The sequence below is a fragment of the Synchiropus splendidus genome, chromosome 7 (assembly GCF_027744825.2).
Source record: "Synchiropus splendidus isolate RoL2022-P1 chromosome 7, RoL_Sspl_1.0, whole genome shotgun sequence".
NCBI classification, from domain to species: domain Eukaryota; kingdom Metazoa; phylum Chordata; class Actinopteri; order Syngnathiformes; family Callionymidae; genus Synchiropus; species Synchiropus splendidus.
The window spans coordinates 5,479,260-5,502,920 of NC_071340.1; the positions used below are offsets into that span (position 1 = coordinate 5,479,260).

Consider the following 23,661-nt stretch of genomic DNA (forward strand, 5'->3'; position numbering starts at 1 on the left):
TTCTAAACTGTAATTGAGCAGCTGACTCGTCACTGTCATGATGAGACATTTGAATAAATAAACAAAACAGTAATACTTTCACCTCTGAGAGGAGGATTCTACTTGCTTTGAGTTTGAATCATAATTATAAAAATGAATATTGACGGACAAATAAAGGAGAAAAAATAAGTGAGTTAAAAATGTTTTTCAATTGTATGAAAAAAATATTTAAAAAATATCAAAGCTTTAAATGGCATTTAATTTTTAGGTCCTGACGATACCTTCCAAATCAGTCTCCTCAGGCAGAAGCTCCACCACCAGCTCGTCGTCCTCCTCCCCTCGCGCCAGCCACCGTGAACATGGGAAATGGTAGGTCAGCACCACCTCCTGCATCTCCTCTCCACCGTCTTCATTTTCCACTTCGTCGTGCTTCTTCTTCTTTTTTTTCTTTTTCTTGTCCTCTGTTTTCCCCTTGCGCACCATGGTCGTGATAAGATGCTTGACATCCACCGATTCCAGGAACCAGCCCGCGGCAACCCCGGAGTTGTCGTGGCCGATGCGGATCTTGAACATCTTGCCCACATCTTTGGCTAAAATCTAAGAGGTGAGGCGACATAGCAATTACAACCTTAAAAACTGCTCACCTAGAGACAGACCTAGACACTATATTTGTACGTTACATTTGTTGCCTTACCTTAGTCTGGCTAAGATCTTATTTTTTAATGCATGTCAATAGCTTTTTACAGTTATGGGGAGAAATCCAAATTCTCTAACTCTTAGCGTGTCTAAGCTCAAAGAGGAAGTATCTGCGCCTCTGAACTGACATTGTGAAAGCTTATTCACATATCCTACAATTTGTAGGAGTGGTGACACTCCACACTGTAAACTGTGCCACTGACAACATGGAGCAACCATGGATAGCTATTGCCTAGAAAAGTGAAGAGCTGTGCTTTTGCTCATGAGAGGAACATGCAGTTGTTTGTTTTTCAAGGCAGTATCTGCTGTGCGGCTGCAACAAACCCATGCAGCACAGTCTATGGAGCAAAGATCTCACACAAAGCCCATTTCCTAAGTTGCAGATTTTGCAGGAAACCACTGACTTAACTGGATCTGTACTTTGAAGCCGGTGTTGTCAGGAAACAAAAATGCACACTGGGGCTCTCTAAAGATGGTCTCATCCCTTTACAACTCATCAGATTATCTTGGAGCTGAGATTATTGTCAAGTGCAAATCCTCAAATCCTTCTTGTTTGGGTTCCTGTCATAAGCAGAGTTGTGTAATGATTCACTTTTGTCATGGTTTTATTTTTTTCCTGACACTTCCCAGCTTCCCAGTTTTAAAATCCATCTTAAATCCAGGGTGAGGTTAGGGTTAGGGCTAAGTGCTAGGTTAGATTGTGCCTATTAACCAGCATGATCTCTGCTCGGTTTCCACAGCTAATCCCTCCACTCCACCCCACCACTCTTCACCCATCCCATGGCTATCCCCAGCCTTTGTCTTTCTATTGTGTGACCCGCTACCCACGCAGTCAGGATATGCCACGAGACGCAGAACATGTGCTTCAGTTGAAAACCTAATGTAACATGTAATGATGAAGGCTGCCCTCTGTCTAAACGTAGTCCATTGAAGTCACTTGAAGACAGCTGCTATTTGACACCCTGGGAGTAGGGATGTAACAGTTACAGGTATGGTATATCGTGACAAAATTTTTGATGTTAGTAAAACCCTGTCTTTTAGAATTTGCAGTCAAACCGTGTTTGAATATCTCACTTTGGCAATAACTGAGTATGGAGTAGTGATTACATTGTGTTCATTATTGGAATCTGACTGTGCATTTTCCTCATTGAATCAGATAAAATATATGATGTTGAAACAGCAGAAACGTCACCTCTGTTGATTAACATTTGAACAAACCAGCACATGAAGATGACCACTCGTAACCGTTGTACCATTAACATATGTGAACTGCTGATGGTCTCCTGCCGTCTGTGATTTATTTTGCGCACAATCACATGATCAGAGCATAAAGGAGACTTCTTATGTTCTAGAATCATATGTGCTACATCCTGCTGTTCTTGGTTGGAAGCATCCAAAGGTCACTCAACAGTGACATATACCACATGTATTTCAGTAGTTTTCCTTTTGCACTTCAGCACACTGCAACAATACCGTGATACTGTGACATTCCTATTTGGGAGTGAGAACGTGTTGCAACTAACAAGCTGAACCAGTCATTTAAAATGGCATGAAATGTGTTATATTGAGATATAAGGAGGAGGAGATTAACAATATATTAATGGTTTGCTTACTTAATAACCTGCATTTTTAGTGACCTTTTTGAAAAGCAGAAGTCTAAAACCATGACAGTCATCCCACCTTGAATATCTCAGTGGTGTCTCTTTCAAAGTTGTTGGATCTGCTCTCAATTCTGATGACCTCTGTCTTCCCCTTGTCTCCATAGATTTGGATGAAGACTCGGGCGTTGGTGCCTGCAAACGCCACATCTCCAGTGATGACTGATATCTCGTAGTTAATGACTGAAAAATAAGAACATTATTTTAGGTTGCTGCTCATTTGGACTCAGATGTTCATGTCGGTCCTTCATTAATCTTGAGCATTAGAGAGCCCCACCACAGTTGTGATGTAGCTACCATTGTAAACCATCTAAAGGTTCTGCTCACATTGCTCCACGTCCAGGATCTCACTGGGGTACATCTCCACCTCAGTTTTCCCGTCTGCTTCGTCCTTACTGAGCCAGCGGTGACAGGGGAACATGTACTGCTTCCCACACTGTGGAACCACAATCTGAACACTGTCCAAGAACCAGCCGGCCCGCATGCCTTCGTTGTTGTGGCCTATCAACAGGCGGTTGATCTGTGAATGATGAGCTTCAGTGAATGAAGTAAAGGAATAATCACACATCTTTCATGACACGTCTACCCTATGAGCTAGGTCTTCATCACTTTACTCACTTTCAGACACACAAAACATTTTATTTGAAGGCCCCGATCTGTGTGTGATTGATGACTGATGTTGTGTTTCACACTTGTTTCTGATCATCTGTGGTTGAATTTTCATGACTCTATCAGTCCATTATCTTACAGGTTTCTCATGTTGCATGGTGGGGTAAGGAGGTAAAGAAAACTCAGACTTCCCGCTGTCAAAAAACATCCTCTGACTCCTCTGGAAAGGTACCCATTATTTTTACAATTTGTGCATTCTTTTTGTTGCGCTGTTTTGTTTTGTGCTATCATTTGATGTCATGTAGGGAATTATGTGTTGAATAGGTGGCTGTGAGAATTAGTTGTGTCTCACTTGACCAATGTCAGCCGTCTCCACAGTGAAGATGTCGATGCGACCTGTCTCGAAGTAGTTGCCCAAGTTGTTGTCAGAGACCGCCAGCATCATCTTGCTGGTGTCCCCGTTCTCCCCATACAGCTTGACAAAGACGGTAGAGTCCGAGCTGCCTCCTGGAATGTTCCCTGTCTTCACAGCAATCTGATAGTTGACGTCTGGTGAGCAAAAACGTCACATTGACAGTTGAACCTCTCAGCAAGCATGATTCTCTTACTCACTGTACAGACGTTGGCCATCAGTGAGTGGCACTAACTCTCGTACAATCTGTCCATCATCTTCGCTACGATCCAGCCAGCTGGAGAAGAGTTGTAAAATGCAGTGGTTCATACTCGTGGACTAGAAAAGCATGAACAGAACTCACCGATTACAGTGGAACTCTACAGCTTGAGTTTCTGCCTGTCCCTCCTCTCTCACAATCACTTTATCCAGGTACCAACCATTGCCACCACCTTTACCATCATGCCCGATCCTCACTCTGTGCACCTGACCAATGGCCACGGCTTCGATTATGAACTCATCCAACTGAAAGATGGAAGCACAAAGGTCAAATCCACTTGCTCATATCTGGAACTGGAACCCACAACCATTGAAATGAGCAGCAATGCTGTGTTTCACCTCATGCTCTTATTGGCTACTTCAAGTGGTTCTGCAGGTCTGATTCAGCCAGCAGAACTTAACTTTAAAACAAATGATGTACTCACATTTCCCTTCTCAAATTTGTTGACATTGTTTTTGCAGACGACCAGCTCCCTATTTCCTGTGTCTCCTTGGTCGCCGATAAGGTTGATGAATACAGATGCATCCGTGCCACTGCCGCTGACTGTTCCGGTGCAGACTGTCACCCTGTACTTTATCACTGCGGTGTGGCAGACATTTACATTCACTTCATGTGACAGACACCAACAAAGGACCCCAGAATTTCATGAGGTTAAAAAGGGCTTGACTTTTTCCAGTAAAAGACACCTGTTAAATAAGAAATTGATTTACTGTTTATTTAATGTGAGTCATGGATTCCAACACATTATCGCTCCTGAAATGTCAAGTAGCAACTTTTTTCAAGTGGACTTTTGTGTCCATCAGTGTCGTAAATGTCAGTTTCGCCCTCTGTGCCATTTCCTGATGCAGTAGGCTGCGTGTTACATAACAACGACGGTGGTTGGGTTAGTGTTAAGTGATGCTCCTTTCTCACTCAATTCTCAATTCCATGTCACTTGGTATATATAGTACAATCATGTGCGTCACTCACATGCCAGACTTATGTTGCTATGCACTGCAAGAAAAGTGCAAGGCTCTAAAAGCTGCTATATACACTAAGTGACAAATCAGGTTAAACCCCAACTAATCCTTTGAACATTAATCACATGGAAAGGGATCAGTTGACTGCGTGGCATGTTGACATAAAAGCTTAATTTTTCGTCAACAATGGGCATGAAAGTCCACTTGTAAACAGTTGACACACTATATGACACCTTTGGAGTAACAGTGTGTTATCAAATCAGCTTGACCTTGAAGAATAGAGTGCAGGCAGGGTGGAAACAACCGTGACGTCAGTGTAGCAACAAGAGAGAAAGAAAAAAAATAAGTCAGTTGTGGTCACTGCCATGATGTGTGGTTCAGAGCAGGTGTGCCCCATCTTTTCAACACACTTATCACTCCCAGGGCAAAGTCAAACAGCGACTTTCTTCATGTGACCGTGTTGATGCAGAAGTCAGCCTTCAGCCTGACATGTTCACACCATACGCTTTCAAATAACGCACTTGTTCCACCATCCACTGCATATCCTGATGCTGTGGGTAGCGTGTAGCGGAGGACGGAGGTTGGAGTTTGTAATAAATTCTGATCCGAGTGTATCTGCCTTTATGGAATACATTCATTTGAAACTGCATTTAGTTTAAGTCAACTATTACACAATGAGGGAAACAATGTGTTACGAATGTAAGTAGAATAATATAAGTTTAAAATGAAATGCAAGGCTGACAGTCAGTTCATTAGCTCTGCATTTGGGCATTACAAGGACCACTTTACCATGTGATAAAGTTAGAGAAAAATCAGATTTAAAATCAAATATGACTGTGTGTGTATCTGTGCCTTATGTTCTTATGACACAAGTAGAATGCATGTAGTTTCCTGAGTGTCAGTCAGGAAACGACATGTGTTAAGGTCATGAATTGACCTTAACACTTGTAGCAGCACAGAAGTGCAATCATCGAATGAGACCATCCGACTGTGCTGTTTGAGCGACTTCTTTCAAAATAGGTCCACGATCTATGGGGCTACTGCCTCTGGCTGCTCGGCCAACGCTGATATAGAGACTGGGATAGAGTTAGAAGAGTCAGAGATAATGAGGCTTTCAGTGGTAGTGAATTGATAGGACAAGAGCAGAAAATACTGTAGACGAGGGCAAGGTCATGTGATCTTTGGAGATGAAGTTTGAAAGTTCAGATGGTTTGGAGGAACAGGAAGACAACCAAAGCGGTTCATGGAGGAATGAGTGTGTTAGGACATTCGGAGAAACTGGAGAACTAACAGTCCAAACAGTGATAGAGTAATTTCATGTACATACGTGGCAGTGGCTCAGAGATAAAGTCTCCACAGGCTGGAAGTTCCCTCACAACCTCATTATCGTCTTCATTGGTGTCTAACCAACGCTCACACGGAAATCTGTACTTCTCTTTCGTCAATGTTTTCATCAGTGTTGCCTAGTGGACAGAAGCAGAACAGGCATTTAAGATCATCTTGGGGTCAAATAATCTCAGCAGACAAAATACACTGTGTGCACAATTATTGGGCAAGTTTACGAGGATTCATTGCTCTGTGCTCTCGCTCAATTCAACATGTTTATAGACCTTCAACCTGAATATTAAAAAAATTGAAGTTAAGATCCAACAAGCTCATCTTTAACAAATACCTGAACCCCACCTCCACCTTGCTGGCATCTTGGTGGAAGTGGAGCTTGGTGCCCTTTGGTGATCTCTCTGGTCTGACAAGTGTCACTCTCATTTCATCAGTCCAAAAACTCTTCAGCCAAGAACGAATATTCTCTCCATATGCTTGACCTGACCTGAGTCGATTAGTCAAGCTTCCATTTTTTTCCATTCCATTAGTTTTTCCATTTTGAGCGTCTTGTTATATCCATTGTCCTGACCAATTATTTTTCAGGCCCTTATTCATGACATCCTCTGCGACACGAGTAATAAGTTCACTTAAGTCTGCCTTGATAATATCCTTATCGTCTCTCGATCTGCGGATGAGTGAAAATAAACTCAAGGCTGGAAAGCGTGACTGCAGTGTTTCCACAGCCTGTTTCTTGGGTTTCATCCTGGGTCAGGGTCAGACACCAGGCTCATGTAAACAACTGCAGCAGTTGACACTGCTTTCCACAATCATCATCCTCATCCACCAGACTAATTTTGGCAGTACACCATAAAAGTCAACACATTGGACATCGACATCAGCACTCTCCTCTCCCAACGATCTGCCCAGGACAACAAGGTGCATCCCTGTGCATTAATCTCCCGGAAGTTGTCTTCAGAAAAAAGGAATTACAATGTGCCAAACAAAGAACTTGTAGTAGTGGTGCTGCAGGAGTGGAGGCACTAGCTGGACGGATCCTGGGGAGGTGCTGCTGCCTAGGGCTCATCAAACTGGATGTCCCGCCTTGTCCCCTTGATCCCCACCCCCTCCAAGAACTTCTCTTTTCAGCGCTACTACATTACATTATGTTTCATAACAAATGCAAATCAAGTGGTTTCACAGGAGACGTTATACAGGTATCCACTGACCTTACTCAGATGCCATCCAGCAAAGGCATTTCTCTTCTCATGCCAGATACGAAGTTTGATTGGCTTCCCCAGGTCGGGCAGCTCCACCTTATCAATAAAACAATATGCACGTCAGCACTGAAAACACATTAAATTCCTACGTGTGACAGCCTGTTGCAGCAGCTCCTGTCTTCTGTTGAGTTTTTTGTGCTTTAATGTTTTCTTTTGTAAATATTTGTCTTGTTTATTTTATTGTAACATACTGGACTACCTGTGGACCATAACCACACTTAGTCCAATATGGTGAACCGACCCCATACTCCTCTGGCGCAGAGGAGGAGGACGGGGAAGTCGCAGCAGGGCTCAGTGCCACGTGAGGAAAGGTCACAGACCCGCTGTACCATTCATCATCATAGGAAATGTCTTTCCACCAACGTGGATGAGCTAGCAGCGCTAACCCAGTAGCAGTTGGAGTAACAGCAGTGTGGCATGCATTACGAAGATGTGGCTCACGACGCTGACACCCGACACAACGGTTGCATTGGACGGATTTTGAAGTGGAAATTTTTGAAAATGTCATCACAAAGGAAAACTGTATTGAGGATGTCATTCATTGTTATATTCTCTGTTATTGATTGCTTGCTTTTATTGTCATTGTATTAAAATAACATAATAAAACAGTAACACCTATGAATAATAAAAAAGTATCTGCAGTAAAAACACTATGTGCAAAGCAACAATTGTGCAACATCAGTGGGTAAAGTGTCTTGTGTGTCATTTAGAGTTGAGGGCAGTGAAGGCCTGGGGGAAGAAGGAGCTCTGGAATGTGGTTGTTCTGGTCCTGATGCCGCCTGCCGGAGAAGATGGTGAGTGGGATGGGTGTTGTCCATGGCATTTTCTTTGCTCTCCTGAGACAGTGGGATGTATAAATGCCTGACAGGGATGGGAGTGGGCAGCCGATGATCCTCTGTGGCGTCTTGTGTCTCTGGCTTGTGACTCTGTCTAGGCTCTTATGTTTTGCCTCTTTGACGCTGGAAAACCACATGATGATGCAGTTCATGAGGATGGTCTCAATGGGGGAAAGGTAAAAAAGTCACCAGCAGCTTCTGCTGACATAGACTTTGATAGGACATTGAGCTATTAGGAATTAGCATGAGGCCATATTACATCCTAAGGAAGTTAATTCATGTTGTCGCTGTGGGTCTGTATGGGAAGTCTCCAGTGAGAAAATATCGACAGTCTCACTGATTCCATCACAGACTACATCATTGTGTTTTGCAAACAACAAACCCTGGATAACACCGGACACCAAGGCTCTTCAAGGGTTTTTGTTTATGGGGAGAGGAGCTGAAGAAGGTGCAGAGATGGATGAGGCGGACGATTAGTGAAAGGAAGGAAGTGTGCAGGGAGAAGATGGAGCAGCAGATGGAGCCTGAAGACCATCTCAGGCTTTAATGACTGGGAGGATGTGGGGTTGGCAAATGACTTAAACCTCCTCTTTAACCGGTTTGACCAGTTGCCTGCCTCCAATCCCACTCAGTCCTACATGTTATGCTGCAGCCACCACTAAGCACTCCGAGTGTTACCGAGCCCACACCCTTCAACATCACTCCCCCCACTACCAATGTGCACCCAGGCGAGGAACCCACTCTGGAAGATCAAGACGAAGAAAGCAACAGGTTCGGATGCTCTGCTGGGTGGGCAGTATTATGGACAGGCTGGTGAAAAGGGCCAGCTCAGTCTTGGGCTGCTCTCTAAACTCGGTGGAGGAGGTGACAGGAGGACAGTGGCCAAGCTGTCATCTATGATGGGCATCCTCAGGATTCCTAGGACACCCTGGCGACACTGGGCAGCACCTTCAGTAGCAGGCTGATCCACCTTCATTGCACAAAGGAGCGATTTTGATACTCCTTTCTGTCCAGTGCTGTCAACAGTAAAATCTGATGGACTGATCGATGACCATCGTTGACCGTCAATGATCTGTTTATGTATCTATCTATCTATTTATTTATACAATTATTTATATATTATATATCTATCATTATCGATGTATGGTCTGTTTATGTACTATTACTTATATTTTATGTATTTTACTTATGTTGTTATTCTTCTTGTTGTGTACCTTTCATGTCTTTGATATGTGTCTGTGTCCTTGTTGGCATTGGCTGCTGTGACATGTTGAATTTCCACACTGTGGGACTGATAAAGCCCATCTAATCAAAGCAAAAAGAGATGACACTCTTGAATTAAAGATCATGGACTTACCATGAAGCGGTCCACCTGGCCTTGTTCAAAGTTGTCCGTTTTGTTGTCCAGCCTGATCTCGTCTGACTTGCCTTTCTCGCCGTACACCTGGAAGGAGATGTCTGCGTCCGTTCCAGCATTTGGGATGTCTGTAGTCCAAATCCACAGGGACCAGGGATGCTCTGAAGGGGACATGAATCTGACATGCATTCACTGAAGATCTCAGCATCTCTAACATTTCTGTTTCAGGAGCTGACCTGTGACCTAGGTTAAATGGATTAATCAAGACATGCAGTGAGTTGGGGGGCCACTTATGTACACAGCATGAAGCACTGGTGAGTAAATATCAAACGTTCTATGAAATTCATTCATTCATAATAGACAATGGGTTACTTTTCTGTCTCTTCTGCCGCAGCGAGACCATCTCGTACAGTTCCCTCTCAATCAGACCGTCACCTTCCTTCTCATCCAGCCATTTGCCACAGGGAAACGTCTGCTCGATCCCAGTGAATGGACAGTATACGACCACCTGCGACATGAAGTAGATAACAGCCAACCCTGTCTATGTCTGTTTTACATCACGTGATCGATTGATATTTGTACCTTTTCACAGTACCAGCCAGCACTGACCCCTCCATTGTCGTGCCCGATGGTCACTCTGCTCAGTGGACTGAGCAGTGCAGCGATCTCAACGCTGAAGATATCGGTCAGGCCACGCTCGAATTTTCCTCCTTCCAGAAACACCTGGATTTAAACAAGAGCATTTGTACTTCCATATGCAATAGCTATGAGCGTGTCTGAACTTGTTTTGCTAAGTAAGACAAAGTCAAACATAGTGAGATTTTCGTTAAGTCATCAATAGTCTATGAGGATCAAATTGTTTCCAGATTAGCTGCACTGAGGGATTGAAATGACCCACGATTGTAGTCTTTTGACAGAGGACACACATCACACGCACCAGAACCTTTACAAATCAATCTTTAACTTTATTCATGTTGAGTGTTTTCTCTCAAGTTACTAAAGGACAGAAAAAAATATATAAACTCCAACCCTGTCATAAGTGAACTTTAAAATTCATTGAAGACCACACTGTAAAATGTCGTGATCATTTTCATACTTCTCATCTTTTAAGGCTTTGTTCTGGCGTGGTGTGGAGACCTCCACCACAGTCAAAATACAGGTTTGCGTTTACACAGCAGGTAAGCCACGTCTGCAAGACTTCTCAGTCTGCCTTCATTCATCTCCAGCCTCTGCCGAGACTCTGAACCAGGTGACACATGCCAAGTACTTTCACTTCATTGACTGATTTCCTGCATGAACACCGCCCGCACCACGCCATGTGAAAAAGAACTCAATTCTATTTTAAGTGGCATGGCTCAAAAAAACATGATTGGTGTGAGTCAGTCATGGGAACCTATTCCTCCTTCCTATACTGTGTTCCTCCAACTTAACGCAACCTTGGATTTTAGCAAGGGAAGTGTTTTCTCTCATACCTTGCATCAACCATTTGATTATGCTATAGACGCAATACCTGGCTGAACCCTACCTCCTAGCTGTCTCTACAACGCCTCATGCCATGAGAGGCAGGCATTAGAGAATTATACTAGTGAGTACTTTGGCCTCTGCTGGGCAGCTGGAGCCTGAGTCAAGGCGCACATTTGCTGTTGCAGATCCATCTGTACCCAAAATCCTGCTGAATCACCTGCAACCTGATTGGGGATTGCAAACTTCTAAAGGTCTACGTCTCCAACCAGGACCTCCCCACCAGGTAGAGCATCATATACTTGACCAAGGCCTATGGGGTCCTTCGAGGAGGAACTGATCATCAATGCCTGTGCCATTTGTCTGAAGCATCCTGACTCCCTGACGGTTCATCCAAGATTCCATGTCCCCTTCCTTGGATTTTCTTTTTGCCTACTGAGGGCTTAGGTGTGATACATATGGCCTGTCACTGCTACTTCAAAAGTATACAGCATGGTAAGAGATGAAGGAATATCATGCACTTTCCAACTCTATTTACTGCAAAACTGCAAAACTAAAAAAAAAAAAAAAAAGAAACACACCCATGTTTGTTTCTTCAATTAAAGTTACAGCTGTCCGCCATCTGTTCATGTATAATAGTAATGATATCAGGCTCCATATTTGTTGCTTGCCTTGTTTAACTGCAGCAATGTTGTTTGTCGCAATTTTGCGACTATAGTACTTAAAGGATTAAGAGTTAAGCCAGCTTGACTGTGGCAACCCTGATGGAAATAAATTATGGTTTTATGAAAAATTTCAAATGTGGCTGTTACAACAATAAATAGAGAGAAGTACCAGTTATAAGATCAGAACATTCCATGATGAGCATGACACTAGATATCTTACCCGGCCACTGTTTTTGAAGCCTTTGGATCCATGCATCACCATGTGAATTTTGGAGTTGGTCCCGGCACCCCGGATGTTCCCTGTCACAATCTGGACGTTGTACACAATTCCTGGGGGGTAGAATTACATATCAGGCAACTGGGGTGCATGCCAACAGGATACTTAGTTTCACGGCTCTGATACTCCCACAGAAGATTAAGTACAGATTAATTACACCAAAAGACATGCAGTTTGTTCCAGCACTTTGAAAGAGATGATTTAAAAGGCTGTCCAATTGTATGTCATTTTAGATGCATATACAGCAACAAAGTGAAAATATTGAACCAAACCAAGACTAAACAAATAAAATTCTTGGTGGAAACAGGAAACTGAAAATGCCAAAGCACAGAAAAAACAAACATTTCGGTATTTGTGTCAGTGCATTGCGATCACGTGAAGGAGTATTCATGCTTCAAATAATGAAGAACAAAAGTCGCACTGGCAAATTCAAGCAACAATGAGCCTGTGGTTGGAGTTCACTTAGCCAACTGAAAACCGACCTGTGGGCTGAGTTCCACCAACCAAGATGTCTCGCTGTATTTTCCCATCATCCTCGTCAATGGCAAACCAGCGGCTGACAGGAAATTCATACACCATCTTGTTTCCCAAGTCGTCTACGAGCACCTTTGGACAAACAAACAGGAAGATAGCGTTTTTAGTCGCTTGGATTTGATCATATTGATTGTTCACTGAGTAGACTCCAGTGACTAGAAACTGATGTGTGACCAGCTACTTCTTTGACTGATCCATCATCATTTATTTAGGTCTAGTCTCTGGCCAATGCCAACTGGGTCACCAGGTTTAGTTCTAATCTGAGCCAAACCCTGACTCAGAAAGGCACATGGTTCTATTCCGAGTCTCAGGCCAATGACTTTCTCTGACAGGCCCATTTTTTGTGATTCAACTTTTGGTCATGAACAGGAGAGAATTAAATAAGGAGTGGAAGCACTGACTGGAGGCCGATCAAATATTTTCTGGCTAAAAATATGTAGTAATGTTCTACACACTAAGAGCTCACTGCATACTGGAAACAAAGCTTCTGTTACCCAGAGGAAAATAAACATACATTTCCTCAACACAAATCTATTCCAGCTAATGGAAGCGCTCTGCTCACTTGAGGAGCAACATCACAAGCTGCGGTAAGGTAATCCCATAATGAGTAATGGTTTCTCTTTACACCAAGAGTAGGGTGACATCATGCATGTCCCCCATCTGTGCAGGACTGGACTGATCACATCTCTGTTGACCGGAGGAGTGAACAGCTGCGGGTCTTAGAAACACACAGCTCATATGTCTTAAGTACAACTGTGTTGGCAGTGGCGACTACACTAACAAGCGTTTAGACCATCAAACAAGGACTCTGGGTTTGGCTTGCCATTTGACTTTTCATTTTCCGACCCAATGTCAGACTTATAGGACTCATGTACTTATAGTACTATACTTAAGTTAGCCGTCGTAGACACGTGCGACGCCTGTTGCTAGGCCTCACTGTGAAGACGGTGATCATCTTCAAGAGATGAAATCAGAGGGGTAAAGTTTGAACGGTTTGATGAAATTAGGTTTCTCATTCAAACATTTCCAAACCCACCAGAGGCAGAGCCGGGCTGCGTTTTCCCATATAATCAATATACCTTGTCCACAAACCAGCCAGCTGATGAGCCTTTGTTATTGTGACCGATAGTGATCTTCCTCACTTTGCCCAGGTTTGGTGCTTCAATGGTGAACTTGTCCTCTGAACCTTTCTCAAAGTTGTCTTTGTCGTTGTCTAGTCGCCGTTCCCCTGACAGAAGTCATCAACAATTCAGTAACATTCTTTTTCTGCAGTGATGGAATTGTTTAAAAGGTGTTTGTTACCTGTGTCACCAAACTCGCCGAATATATTCACAAACACATCCGCATCTGTACCGCTACCTTTCATATCTGCAGTGAAAACACTCACCACATATTTATTATCTGTGAAAACAGGCAGAGTAAAAAGTTTAAGACTGGAGCATTAGAGCAAATGCTTTTTGTCTCACGTTTCGTAAATCATGTTTTCGTAAACCTCTCATTTCCAAATACAGTGCATTGATCAGACATTCATGAATGTACTCGGGTGTTGTGACAGTCTACAACTGATGCTGACTGGCTAATGTCAAAATGATGGAGACTGGCTGACATTCTTGTCAGTTATCAAACTGGATTTTATCAATGTTAACAGTCATTGATTATCCAAAAGCTACTGAATGTACTATTGCTGTTTGTAAGTAGAAGGATTATTTCACTCTCCCCTACTTACAGTTTGGATGTCTATGGGTTGGATATCATCTAAAAGAGAACCCCAGAACAGTTGTCTCCAAAAAGCCCTACACGACCCCTGAACGTTGAGCTGGGTATCCATCAGGAGTGGTAGTTTTTCATGGCACCAACTCCGAGACAGTTCTGAGCAATTCTGAATGACCAAGTCACAATGATCTGCCTCCCATATAAATGCAAAACAAACGTGAATTTATAAATACTTTGACTGCTCTTGTTTATTATTCTTTCATTCTCAGCAACAGGTTCAGAAAAAGAGGCTACAATTTGGTGGCTGAGACATAATGTGTAAAGAATCTACGAACTGCTGAGAAATATTGAAAATATCAGACAGATGAAATATAATTAAACTTAAGCAGTTTTGTCTGATAATAAAAGAAATTTCATTGGTGACGAGGATCGATCTTGATGAGGTAGCACTTGTTTTTGCTGAGCGACATTATTACACACAGTCGATATTGTTAGTTGAAAGCACTGAAACAGACTGGTGTCACTACAAAAATCTACGCCCACTGCCGCCCTTTCTGTAACAGTTTGGTCACTCCCGATCTGACACCACATGAGATTTCCATATTGATCAATAAAAATGATCCCTTCATCACTTCACATCATCATCATTAGCAGCACGCCGCAGCACGACGTCAGCTGTAGCAGGTGAAGTTTATTTTCTGGAGACAGAAGTAATAGCCTTACATCAATAGCACTTACATCTGGGTATGTCCATTGGGTCCATGCTTCCCAGCAGGTCCCTGACGTACAGACAGTCTCCCTCCACCTTACTCAGCCAGTTGTTACATGCAAAGTAGAACCTCAAATGAGGTCTGATGAGATCCGTCACGATCACTCGGTCCAAGAACCAACTGGCGTTTAAGCCTGTGTTGTCATGTTCAATCCTGAATCAAAAAAGGGAAAGATGATCACATTGGTTGCTGTATTTTTTATTTTTTTAACCCAACTGATGCTCACCGGATCTTTTTAATGGCACCAACATTGTGAGTTCGGATTCTAAACACGTCTGTCTTAGCACGTTCAAACGCAGTTCGGCTCCTGACAGCACACAAAGGGTCAGAATCTACGATTGAAACTTCACCTACTTCATCATGTTAATACCTTTTCTCTGTGCTAGTAGGGGAAGAAAGAGAAGAGGTGTTTAGTCACAAAACTTTGTCGTGTGCGTGTTTAAAAATTCTTTCAGACACTCACTTGCTTGCCAGATGAAATTTGGGCGTGATGCCGTACTCTCCAAACAGAGTGACAAACACATTGGCGTCAGTACCTGCACCTCTCTCATCGCCTGTGACCGTCACCACCTCATACACTGTCGAGGACAAAACAATTGCGACTTAATCGACTTACCCATCCTCTACAAATGAATTAGTCCTCAGTCTTCTTATGGTCCCCTTCAGTTTTAATCTGTTGACATCTTAATTCAATACATTATAAATGCCTTGCACAACAATTTAAAAACTATTATATCACATTCTCTGTTGTTGCGGTGCATACAATTCAGTCAATCATTTTAGACCTATCAGAGTGTACAGAATATATACAGAATACGGTACAGTGTTCTCAACGTCTCTCATTCAAGTAGTATTTTTGCATTTGTTCATTACATACAGCTGTCCTGATATTTTCATTCTGCTGTTTGTTATGTGCTGTTTCCATGTGAGGAAACCAGAAATTTCACCTCTGATACTCCATTGAATCTCTTAATCAAAGACAAGTTACTGTCCACATCTCCATTAGAAAATTGAATTTGTTTTTTCCACATTAAAGAGAGTCTATTTATATCGAGGCATTTAAAAAAAAAATCTTCCTCATTTCCGTGTTTTTACTGTTGATAAAATTTGCCTTTTTAGCAAACAGATGATTGATTTGTTCTGACCCCTCGCATATATTGTTAATATATCGTATGAACAATTTGGGTCCCAGAACTGAGCCTAGAGGCTCTCCACATTCCATCGCTCTCTTTCTCTTCTTTAACATAATGTACTGTTGCCTCTAATGTTCTCAAAAATAAGTAAACATTAAATTCCTGCGTGATGTCCTGCTTCCCTTCTATCTTAGGGCCTCCAGTATTGAAGAATTTGGGTAGTTGTATCTGATCTTTTTTCTTTGCAAATGCTCGGTCTAGTATCTTCCAGATCTTAATGTTGCTCTTATTTTGCTCCGGCTTATGACTGTGGTACTGCTTTGCCCTTTTCATTATATCTGCTATATCAGTTTCTATTTCTATTCAACCTCGATCAAGTTGGCCCTATAGAGCTTTTTTTTTATTATTATTTTATTTCTACTTGTATTCTGTGGGCCTCCAGTGATCTCTGGCTTTTTGTGATGTTATACAAGTGGTTTGTCAGGTCTTCCAGTATTTATTCTGGAAAAGCTGGTATATCTGACCTTGGAGTTCTGTACACTGCTAACTGTTACTTTGCTGTTGGTTCCTTAAAATGGTCATACCTAGTCATCTGTACCTCATATCTGTAGTCTGTCATGCTGTCTATATATTTTAGTTCCTTGCTGACAAATGAAGCCACTCTACCGCCCCTTTTTTTGGTTGTACGGGCACAGTTCATATCCTTCCAGATTGAATAGTGTTCCTTTTTTATGTGTCATCCATGTTTCTACCAGTGCATTAACTTCAACTAATTGTTGTTGTTGTGTCTTCTCTCTTGTCAAAATTTGAATACAGGCATCTACAATTGTGTCTAACAAATTGTTTTCCAACATTTCCCTCTCCTCAAACATTTGTGAAGAAGAAGTCAAAAGTTATAGCTTGTTATTTCTGACTTGCCGTCATCTTCAAAGATTGTCGAATTAGTTTATATATTTGTGTCTTTGTTCTTGTGCTTTGATTGGTTTGGTGTCTACAGTTTGACAAGTGTTTATTATTTTTATGAATATTTCATCATGCACACACTGAAGACATTTTAATCTACAAAATGTTGGCTCCCACCTTTCTTCTTGTGATACTCGTCTTCGTAGTTTTCCACTTTTTCCGGCTCGTAGTTCCTGAGCTCGCTCTCGTAAATCTCCACATAATTCTCCACCTTCTTCTTCTTGCCTTTTGTCTTCTTGTTGTCTTCATCGCTGTCTCCTTTATCCTTCCTCTTCTCCTTCTTTTTCTTTTTCCCTTCTCCCTCTTCTTCTCCATTCCGGTCCGTTTGTTCTTCTTTATCAGAGTGCTTGGATTTTTTATCCCCGCCTTTCGATTTTTTGTCCTTTGACCCCATTTTGTCTTTCAACAGCAGGCGTCCTGGTGGCTCCGATCACATAAAGTTTGCCTCCTTGCTTTCTATTGTTGTTGTCCTCTGTATTTTGGGAAAGACCACTCACCTTGCCATTGTTCTCTTCTTTCTTCTTATCATTTAGCTGTTTTGCCTTGCGACACTTCACCTCAGGGGGCGGGACGATGAGTTGCAATCTCCCTCACTCTCTTTGACCTTCTTCTTTTTCCACCCTCAGGCATCGCTCGAATTCTTCTTCATGGGCTTCCGTTCCCGGTCCTCAGAATACTCATCATTTGCACATTTGGTTTCTCTTTTCTCCCTGTGTCCTGTTTTTCTCCTTTCAGGGGCATCTTTAATTGATGTACTACCTTGTAACTGATTCCTCCGTGTTCCGGTGTAACTTGATTAAAATGGCCTGTGACGGCACAGGGCTGACCTGCTGGAAGGACAGCTCTGTGTCACTGGTTAATGTTTGGCATATGTTTGGGGAAGCCCCTCTGAGCTGCTCACACTCACCCACAGCATCAGGTAGTCTGGCCTCATTAAAAATGATAAGCTGCTTCTCGATGTCTGTCCACACCAGGGGAACCTCTGAAGGATTAAGAGCCACAGGCAAACATGAGACAAGTATGTGTCACACATGTACAGCAACAAAGCTGAACTACACCTCCCACCACCTCTTTCAAGCCTGGAGAGAATCATCCAGCAGGGATAACATAAGATGTGACGGAACAAGCTTCCTGTTATTCCCACGTCTGGTTTAAGTTATTAAAATTTATTCTCCTTTGCATAAAATACAATTGCAATGCAAAAATTATCTAAAATACTTTCACCATGTCAGACACCACCATCCCACAGAGCTAAATGCTTTTGCTCTGTTTGTATTGTTGATGTATTGTACGCACATTTCACTGAAAACGAATAATGTTCAACACAGCATGGATTCATAGTCTACATGTCCCTATATTGTATTCTACTCCACATCGAGAAATACGCTACTATTATAAAAATATTTCAGTCAAGATACAACTACTCTTCGTCACATATTATTAAAGTCCATGTAGTATTTACTTTAACTTGAGTATGTTATTAAATATAACAGCAACACTACGTCGATTCATGTTTTATTCTTTATCCAACTGACATTTGTTACATTTTCTGAGGTCAATAAGTGTGAAACACTTTAGCAATAACACAGTTATGCAGTTAGCAGCATTGCCAGATTGGTGACAATAAAAACACTAGTTTTTAATCATGAGTGATAAATCTGTCTTATTCTTGAGATCCGCCAGCAACAGACTTCAGTTACGATGTTTTTTTCTGAATTCTTCCATTAAAACGTGCCAAACATCACCATAATGCATGCCCATCTTGATGATGTATTGTTTGCTTTCTGCTTGTTTGGATTCTTCCACTTCATTTTGATAAATAATTTGATCATCAGAGATTTCTTCTTTAAATGTTTTAAAAGATCATTATTCTGAAGGCAAGGCAGCTCTCATTCAAGCCTTGGTGGTGCACCATAATCATTCACATGTAGTGGAAAACCTGTTTTGATAAGAAAGTGAGGTCAAGAATCAATTTTGTCCCATACGGTCCCTTGTACTTTGTGAGGACAGCGCTACATACAACCAACACTTGTAAATCAGCAAACTTGTAGTACACTGACAACCCTATTTCTGTTGGCAGTGTCATTTTTCACTCAAAAAGCATTTGAACATCAGTTGTTGCTCAGACAAATTGGATCTCTGTACTTTACTTATTACTACTTACTATTCAGCAGCACTACACGTGTTCAGAATTCTTGCAACGCAGCAGCACTTTGTACATGAGACCCTCGGTCCATGAGCCACATTGTCTACACAAGGTCTGAAATAAGATAATAGTGTGCTAGCAAAACTACAGTAACTGAAACCTGGATGAATTCAAGCAAAGAAAGCAATTTATTGAAAACCAATGGTACAATAGGAGAGCAGTCACAGAATTAATTTTCCTCATTCTTCTTCACCAAAGTCTTGACTTCGTAAACTAGTCATCCTTTGGCATTAACAATAGTCCCCAAGCTACTGTGCGCTACAGTATACACATCTAGTCCTGCAGCATTAGGATCGAGGATCAAAGGCAGACGCCTGATGTCTGACTTCTCTTTAGCTCTTGGTTAAATGTGGTTTGTAGAATTTGTCTGGGACTGGAACTGGAGTCGGTGATGACAAACTGTACATTCTACTCAAAAATGTAGCATATCAATGAAAAACAGTGCCTTGTTAATCTTGTTAAGTTGTTCCACTGTTCAGTCTGCTTTGATCTTGAATTACTGCAGATGTCCAGTGCAATTAGTGAATGCTAGTGTGTAGTGATGGTAACCAGAATGTGTGTGTGTGTGTGTGTGTGTTACTGTATGTATGAGCAGTTGCGGCTCATTGTCCCTCTGCACATCAGGAGACCCGATCAGATCAGGAGACAGGACACGACACAAAAGCGGATGGGATGAATTCAAAGTGAGTATCGCCAATTGATATGCAATAAACCATCGACTGGAAATTGTTATTGTGTATATATTTGAAGAAAAACTAGCATGGATTATGTAAGGGGAGGCATGTTACAGTACATTAAATGTTTTAGTGGGATTGAAGCTTTACAGGTGAACCACATTCAATGGGATGCAAATTGAGCTGTGAGCTTGCAAGTATGTTATGTAATGTGCCGTTTTGTCTTTTTGTCTTTTAGCAAAGATCAATTAATATTTGAGTGAACCATCGGGTATTGAATTTCACTATACTGCATATGAGGGTGTTCAACCTGAACAGTGTTAAAAGACTTCAACAGCATAGATATTTTGAGTCAAGTGCAATGATTTCTTAAGCTACTGATTGAACACTTTAATTCAAGTTTTTTGAAGGCTCTCAAAGATTTTCAAATGTTAAAGCAAAGGTTGAAAAGCTACTGCTGTATGTTCACTTGAAATATCTGGTGTGATATGATATGTGGGCAAAACAGGCAGCGATGTTTACTGCAGTTACTGGTGAATCAAATGCTTACACATGTTTCATAGCACATTCATTCAGCACAACATGGACATTGCTTTTTCCTACTGCAAAGGCTTATTTTGTGTTGTGGAGGTCATGTTTCTTGTAAACAATATAAATAATGTGGTGTGCAAAGGAGGTAGTGTGATTGGTAAACGATAAGTAAAGTAAAAAAATATCAATGAAACAAATAATTGTAAATAAACACTGCCATGTGAAAGGTGGACTATGTTTCACCTATTTGTAAAATTCAAACTCTACACTCTACTGTTCACTATAGGTTCTTACAGTGAAGCACCAGAAAGTGTAGCATTTCTGGCTTCAGGCTGCATCTGAGGGAGGTTACATTTCCACCAGAGCTGAAAATCCACTTGGATTGGCTAGTGGCTGGTACAGTACCCAAAGGTACTTTTTTGCCACTTTGCGCAGCGTAGGAAAGTGCGCATGATGCTCTCCTCATCAATCTAGTTGTTTTCCGTCCCTATCCTGCACAAGGGACGCCAAGTAGCTGCTCAGCTCTGCTTCCACTGTGCGCTGATGTGACACAGTGACTGCAGTTGAAGGGTTTGCTAGACTCCCTTTGAAAAAGCTTTCCCATGATCTTTTTGGCTTTTTTTCTTCTGATGTAGATGTGGAAGGCTGAGGCTTGGTGGCAGTACTCCCTCCAGTACGTCTGTGTGTTCTGCATCTGTGTTTCTCCTGAATGGAGAGAGTAACGTCTGCAGAAATGTATGGCTGCCTCCAAAAGCTTCCCATCAAGTTGTGCAAGGATGTCGGATTTGATGGCTTTGGTTTACTCAGCCAGCACAAGTGAATGGAGGATCTGTAAGACAAGCTCCACAAACAAAAATGTCACATACTGTGGGCATTTGAATTCTGTCAGAGGAGCGAAAGCCTCCAACACATCCAAGTCAGACCATTTTGGACAAGATCACATCCTATAGGTGCAATTACAAAAACTAAAATCCCAGCACTCAGTCATACAGAGAAATTAGAGACAAATAGAGACAAAAGCAGACCACCCCCTTTAAAAGACAATCAGATCAATTACAGTAAGTCAGTACCTGAGTCCAGCCAGTAACACACACAGACAAAAAAATAAAAACCAAGGATCATAGCCTACTTGTGTGATGGCTTTCTTTTGGTCAAGAATTGATCCCTGGTGAGGCATGACATTTTGACCTTGTGTTGTGGCAGGCTCAACTCAATCTGTGCTTCTTCTTCTTCTTCCTGTTGAGGGAAAAGGAGCTGAAAATCTCCAGCAGCTTCATTTTTCAGAGCGTTTATTGAAACAGACATGCTGCAGGCACGCACACACACACACACACACACACACACACACACACACACTCACACACACACACACACACACACACACACGCACACAGTTACGTTAACAGTATACTGCTGTAACTCTTGTGTGTAAACATAATTTTTCAATATTTTCATCAATATAAGGCCTACATTGTACAATGATACATACACACAGACTATAGGACACTATATATACACTGTCGAATTACACTTTATACTGGGAGACATATTTTCGTATTTGCCCTAGATTGTACAGTCATAGTCACAGACAAACATACACACACAGTTGTAGCTCATAGGTGCCAATAACACTGCAGGCTTCAGTCGAGTCACTACCAAAACATATCACCATTGTATTAGTGCACATTGCACTGCCAGGTGCAGCCTGGGTCCAAAGCACTGCTTCCGCATCCACTGTTTGAGCTCTGCAGCTTTCACAACATTTGCACCCTTGCCTGTTGTGATGGCAACAAGGTTCTGTTCTTTGAGGTACCCCCCAGAGGGCATCAGTCTCAGGCACTCTGTGATCATCTCTCCCATGTGATCATCGGGAAAAGATATTGTATCGAGCAATTTGTTGCACAGTTGCCACTAGACGTCAATGTAATGAATGGTCAACCTCTTATACAGCTCCATGGTCTGACTTGAACACATGTGGTTGCAAAATGTTTGATGTATCTGAGCTTGCCAGCTAGCTTCTCCCTCTCTGTGGAGGATATATTCAGAAGTGCGGTTTGTGAAAAATATTTTCATGATGGTATGGTGTACCGCTTGTCAGCTACCCACATGAGGAGTATAAACCCCATGCATTCCACTGGGAGCCATATCCTTATCTATGTGGTATTCTATCCTCTCTAGGATGTACCTTCATATGATGTCACCCCTGCAAATGCCGCCAATATGAGCCGCTGTCTGGGGTTGGTTAGTTGTGGACTCTTGTTGCTTCTTCCAACTTGCTTGCACATCCTTGTACTCATCCATGTCTGTATGGATTAACGCACACTTCCACGCACATTGCGCTCATCGCACATAATGACTTTACCGTGGCAAATGCATCTACATGAGGCCACGGGTCATGGAAAAACTATCAGACTAATGCATATGTTTCAAATGTTGTAGTGGTACTCTTTAAAATGCGGTATGTTCCTCATCAAGATTAAATTCTATTAAATCTATTAATTTCTTGCCGAGGCTACAAGAGTCAAGCACAATGTGATGTCACACTGTCACACTTGCAGCCATGAACCAGCCCACCTCCCTATTGTATCGAGCCATGTGATAGAGACATGTCTGCATTAGACGAGCAGAGGAAGTTTTTCTACTATTCACCATCAATGAGATGCAGATATTTATAAGCATACTGGCAGATGATGTTTTCCAATGTCAAATGGACGGGGCGACCCTAAACTAACACCGGTTCCAACCAACTGTCTTGGACCAGCTGATCCCCGAAAAAAGAGGCATGAGCTCAGACAATTTTCAGAGATGACGGTGAGTGCTGATTGTGAATTATTCCATTTCAGATCGTCTATGTTTTTGTCCATGAGTGAGAAAAGATCTGTTTAGCAAGCCATCACAAAACAATCTGAAAATCAAATTCATCTTTTGTGGTCTTTATTTGCTGGCAAATACATGACCCTGTTTTCATTCCTTTCTAGAATCTGTGGTTTTGTGAACGGTGAATTTCAACACCAAAGTGGTGCTGCTGTTATACCCACTATGGCAGCCTGTGTATCCGGCAACAATCAAACATGCATTAATTCACGTGTGCTGATGCTATGTTGTACAGTATGTATTAGTTTGACTACTCTCAACTCATTATTTGCCACTAGTGATGAGAAATAGGTTCTAAATACGCAGTGTTTATTCTGCAACTGCATCTGTAAAATCTTCCGTGTGTTTGTAAAACAATGTACTTTTAATGTGCTGATAAACAGACTATTTTATGGAAGGTTTACTCTTGTTCTATGTACATTTTATTCATATCTCTTGATTTGTTTTTGCTGCTGTTCAATGCTTTTCTTCTTTTACAAAATAAACAGGAGACGGAAG

The 23,661-nt window shown here is 42.0% G+C and overlaps 1 protein-coding gene across 1 annotated transcript in view; it reads right to left on the bottom strand.

Annotated features, from left to right (window-relative positions):
- Window positions 1-23,661, bottom strand: part of LOC128762304 (lipoxygenase homology domain-containing protein 1-like) — a 34,297-nt gene that overhangs the window by 10,097 nt on the left and 539 nt on the right. Inside the window, exons 2-21 of the mRNA XM_053870469.1 lie at window positions 16,996-17,113; window positions 15,246-15,360; window positions 15,009-15,089; window positions 14,751-14,935; window positions 13,602-13,700; window positions 13,379-13,527; window positions 12,248-12,371; window positions 11,709-11,818; window positions 9,945-10,085; window positions 9,735-9,870; window positions 9,363-9,523; window positions 7,119-7,205; window positions 5,900-6,035; window positions 4,038-4,192; window positions 3,698-3,858; window positions 3,555-3,631; window positions 3,295-3,491; window positions 2,661-2,853; window positions 2,356-2,516; window positions 261-576 (exon numbers count right to left, since the gene is read on the bottom strand). Coding sequence (XP_053726444.1) covers window positions 261-576; window positions 2,356-2,516; window positions 2,661-2,853; window positions 3,295-3,491; window positions 3,555-3,631; window positions 3,698-3,858; window positions 4,038-4,192; window positions 5,900-6,035; window positions 7,119-7,205; window positions 9,363-9,523; window positions 9,735-9,870; window positions 9,945-10,085; window positions 11,709-11,818; window positions 12,248-12,371; window positions 13,379-13,527; window positions 13,602-13,700; window positions 14,751-14,935; window positions 15,009-15,089; window positions 15,246-15,360; window positions 16,996-17,113 — 2,902 coding nt within the window. The remainder of the gene's footprint in view (window positions 1-260; window positions 577-2,355; window positions 2,517-2,660; window positions 2,854-3,294; window positions 3,492-3,554; window positions 3,632-3,697; window positions 3,859-4,037; window positions 4,193-5,899; window positions 6,036-7,118; window positions 7,206-9,362; window positions 9,524-9,734; window positions 9,871-9,944; window positions 10,086-11,708; window positions 11,819-12,247; window positions 12,372-13,378; window positions 13,528-13,601; window positions 13,701-14,750; window positions 14,936-15,008; window positions 15,090-15,245; window positions 15,361-16,995; window positions 17,114-23,661) is intronic.